This window comes from Mytilus edulis, chromosome 13 (assembly GCF_963676685.1).
Source record: "Mytilus edulis chromosome 13, xbMytEdul2.2, whole genome shotgun sequence".
NCBI classification, from domain to species: Eukaryota; Metazoa; Mollusca; class Bivalvia; order Mytilida; family Mytilidae; genus Mytilus; species Mytilus edulis.
In genome coordinates, this window is record NC_092356.1 from 12190304 (window position 1) to 12195096 (window position 4793).

The 4793-nt window shown below is 33.4% G+C and overlaps 1 protein-coding gene across 1 annotated transcript; it reads right to left on the bottom strand.

The window, feature by feature from the left end:
• Positions 1–832: 832 nt before the first annotated feature.
• Positions 833–3945, bottom strand: LOC139500107 (uncharacterized). Its single transcript, XM_071288846.1, has 2 exons — positions 3881–3945; positions 833–2822 (listed from the first exon to the last, which is right to left on the bottom strand). Exons 1-2 carry the CDS (start codon positions 3943–3945, stop codon positions 833–835), a joined length of 2055 nt encoding a protein of 684 aa, XP_071144947.1.
• Between the last annotated feature and the right edge of the window lie 848 nt (positions 3946–4793).

The window sequence follows — 4793 nt, forward strand, 5'->3', positions numbered from 1 at the left end:
GAATTTTAATTTGCGTATTGTTATGCGTTTACTTTACTACATTGGTTAGAGGTATAGGGGGAGGGTTGAGATCTCACAAACATGTTTAACCCCGCCGCATTTTTGCGCCTGTCCCAAGTCAGGAGCCTCTGGCCTTTGTTAGTCTTGTGTTATTTTAATTTTAGTTTCTTGTGTACAATTTGGAAATTAGTATGGCGTTCATTATCACTGGACTAGTATATATTTGTTTAGGGGCCAGCTGAAGGACGCCTCCGGGTGCGGGAATTTCTCGCTACATTGAAGACCTGTTGGTGACCCTCTGCTGTTGTTTTTTATTTGGGCGGGTTGTTGTCTCTTTGACACATTCCCCATTTCCATTCTCAATTTTAACTTGAGCAATAGTACTTTACCGATGTTCGAGAAAATGTCCTAAATCCACCAAGTCGATACAAAGACAAGAAAAATAAATAGTATATCTCATAACGTGTTTATAGCATTGATTTTACGGAAAGTATTTATTTCTAGTCAATTTTCTTCGAATGAACAATTTCAATTTTTAAGCGTCTTTGTGACATCTTTTCCAATGTTGTTTTAGTGTACTACTTGATGTTTTACAAAATCGATGTGCAGTTTCACAAAAAAAGATAATGTTGAAACTTTTACACGTGTAGACTCCAGAAAAGACAATATTAAAAATTTGGCAAGTATAAGTTAATATTCGGTTCAATTTAATAAATTTCAATATGTATTATTATCAAAACATTACATCTAGGTGTGTGACAAAAAATCAAATCAATTTAATGTAATAAAATAAAACAACAATAATAGTTTCATGCAAATGAAAGATCTTATATCAACTTGTCAAACTGGACAGCCTTAATGATGCACTGGTTAAATTATCATAATCACGTTCAGCAGCTTCTTGGAAAGTTTTGATAGCAGAGTTTGTATAACCCATAAACTGGTAACATATGCCACACATTATCGATGTATTCAGGCAAATAGGATACATTATTTCAGTACCACATTTTGTAATTGTCCTATAGGCATTTAAAAGTTGTTGGAAAGATTGTGAACTTGATGTACTATCATGAAGACGGTAGTAGCATAGGAAACACAGGAAATATGCAAACGGTAACGGATGAAATCTGGTAGCTCTCCCTATAACATCCGGTTGTAATTCTTGTGGAATTATTGAAGAATCCTCTCCAAATAACAATGGATAAATTGTAAATGATTTTAGTATTGTATGAAGATTTTCTTTTCTCATAAGATTCAGCATGTATTGTTGAATATGATCAAATCCCTTTTTACGAAAGCATAATCCAGTTTCAATTTTCTCGTCTGTGTATTTCTGCAATGTATAACTTATTACAAATAATGAGGCAAAGTAGTTTTCGTGAACATAGAAGAAAGAAGCTAACATCAGCAAACCTGATACTGAATCTGAATGTAAACCGATCATTAAATGACTAAGATCAAGTTTGTACCTTAAGTGATGACTTTTGTTTCCTGTGGTATTTTGATATTTTGTTGTCTCCGCACTGACCATAAACGCTGCTGATATTTGTATCGCAAATAAACCTCTAGATGAACCAGTTATTAAATTATGTAGAAATTCATACAATAGTCTCGAAATATTATCTTGGTTAGAAGTACACCGCATAGTAAGGAATGTTGGCATTAATTGTTGTACAAATCTGACGTTTCTGCTTATCACAGATTCAGCGATTTTGAAGGAATAGCTATGATAATCGTGAAGGGTCTCAGAAGATGCAAAACAACTGATTCCTTGCTCATATACATTCTTAAGTATGGTATTCATTTGATTTTTAATAGTTATATTGAATCTTGAAAAAAATAAGTTATTGTCAGGGATAAAGTAATGTGACAATATTGAATATCTTACACTGTACAACAGTCTTTGCAGACATGCCATGAAACATGGAATGATGTTATCTGGTTTCCATAGATATGATTCGGTTTCTTCTGCAATCCAAAACATCAGTGTTTTTAAGAAATATGAGCACAATAAACCTTTTAAGTCCCCATGTTGTTCCACTATTTCCTTCAGCAGGATTTTTAACAAAGCATAACATAAAAACTGTGTATGGCTAAATGAAAATATCAGACATTTTTCTGCGACAGAAAATGAAATTCTCCATTCTAGATGTTCATTAATCGAATCTTTACAGCCAATTGGAACAAATAAAACACCGAAAGATATTATTTTTGCAATAAGTTCATGTGGAGGCCATTTTGTGCGTGGTCTACTTACCCATGGGTGTGCTTGAAATACCCATTTGTCACATTTAAGACACCATACAATATCAAGTCTATCATATTTATCTGATATACACGGACCATGTACTTTTGGTTCAACCATTGTACGGACACAGGGTAAGGACAACATGAACCGTCGAAATTGTTCACTGGAAAGCACATCTCTCAGACGGTTTTTTCGCAACATATTCACAAGGATTGATATAGGTATCATTGTTTGATTACCATGATTAGTGAGAAAATATAACTGTGAATAACCGGGTTGTGTATCTTCAGTATTCATAATTAATGTAGCCTTTCTAACTTCAAGAACTTCTGTTTCTGATTGATACACTACATAGTCATTGCTAATAACCATTACATCTAAGTCACTTGTCTTTAAATTTAGACCTTCGCCTTTGCTGCCACTTGTAATCAATTTGTTTGGATGCCCAATGTCACTGATACCATAAGTCAACCTTCGAATTTTCACGACCTCTTCAGATCCGATCTTGTTGCAAAGATACTTGTAAAAATTCAATGATTCAACTTTCTGTATCAAATTTCTTTCCATTTTCAGTCTGAAAATAAAATCTCAGTTCTATATTAAGCAACAAACCTTTTTTGGAGGGGCATATGACTATTTTACATGTAACCAATATAAAAGTCATCCATAAAAATAATACCACGTTTAATACTAAAAATGGCGGTCTATGGAAGTATTTTTTCGTTTGGATGCACATCAGATTTCAATTGATTTGCCAATGTATAACATACAGATTAAATTAAACATTTTGATTATTATTAACATCTACGACGATTTTCGTCTATGACTATATTGTTGTCATATGCAAATGTATGATACTCTGAGGTTGTAAACGAAAATTATTTCATCTCAACTCCATATCGATCGTTATCATGTTATGTGCAATTCCCGAAAATCTCAGAAATAAAAACGTTTAAAAAAAATGTTATTGCGAACCGAATGAATTTTTTCCACACAGTCATTACCTAATGGTCCATCTTTTATCTTCTAAAAGATGAAAAACATGGTTTTCCTCACAAATCTGCATGGGATATTGTATTTTTGCAAAAATACATTTTCAATCTGCTCGATTTCAATCTGTAAATGTGATCCAAACAATAATAGATTACCAAAAGTTGAATTGTCTGAAAAACTACATCGGTAATTTTACTGTTGCAAGTTTAATACACCTGGCGACGCGTAGCGGAAATATGTAAACGGGTATTTGCGACGGTAAAAGAGGGACGAAGTATACCAGAGGGAAGATCAAACTCCTAAATCGAAAATAAACTGACAACGCCATGGCTAAAAATGAAAAGGACAAACAGACAAACAATAGTACACATGAAACAACATAGAAAACTAAAGAAAAAACAATACGAACCCCACCAAAAACTAGGGGTGATCTCAGGTGCTCCGGAAGGGTGAGCAGATCCTGCTCCACAAGTGACACCCGTTTTCTTGTTGGTGAGATAAAAAAAATCCGATAAATCGTCTAATTTGGTAGGTCACATTCATGAAAGGGTAGGGACGTAGGGAACATATCCGATATCATTTTGGAAACGAGTATTCCATAACGGTCAACCACTTCGTGATAGCGTCCGTAAAATTTACGAGATGATTTGAACTTCACCATTTGGAACTCTTGATTTAATAGCTTCCTTGTGAGCAACAACCATCTTCCAAGAAAATCATGATAGTAAATGCAAGCACGGGAAAATCGTATCAATTGGGAGATAGATACACCGTATGCAGGTGCTGCTGGAATGTTGTTACTTAGAATTGGAAAGTTCACAATTGGAAAACTGAAATCATCTCTTTTGTCGTGAAGTTTTGTTTTTAATCAACCCTCATTGTCAATTTTTAGATGTAAATGAAGATATAAGGCCGAGTTAACTGTATCTGTTGTATCCTTTATCTTTAATTAAATAGAATAGATGCATTTGACAAATTCATCAAATTTTTAATTATTTAGTGAAACTACCGATGGACGTCCGAAAAGCTTCAAATACAATACAGTTATCTCTATTTTAATGCAAAACAAATTCATAATTAAATTTCAATCATTATTTCAGTGTAAAATATTCATTAAAGAAAACTCCGTGAAAAGATGTTATCTTCTATGGTATACACTAGGTGATGTCAAGGTATGCTTCCGGTATCAGACATAAACATAGGGCGTTTTCTGGCGTCTTTGCCCGTTCAGAATGTAATAAAAATTTGATAAAAAGAATATTTTTAGGTGCAACATGTGGGTTTTATGGCTTATTATTGAAGACATTACATGTCAATACACTCAGCAATTCAAAATGTTGGCTTCCTTAGTTATAGACAAGGAGATGGAATATTTTACGCTAACTGTAATCCAATCAGAACCATTGACACAAAATAATTGCATTAACATTTCTGTTTTAAATTAAAGATAATGTGTAAATTACTCTTGGACTTTATTTTTCGTAAATAGTATTGTATTTTAAAAATAAAGCGGTTAGTTTTGTCCTTTGAATTATATCGCTTATCGGATCTA

Bases quoted from the DNA above. Each gene is read 5' to 3' on its own strand.
- LOC139500107 (XM_071288846.1), bottom strand. From the start codon at position 3,945: ATGGTTGTTGCTCACAAGGAAGCTATTAAATCAAGAGTTCCAAATGGT. The intron at 2,823-3,880 runs GTAAATTTTACG...TTTTATTTTCAG, and splicing joins GGTGAAGTTCAAATCATCTC to ACTGAAAATGGAAAGAAATT.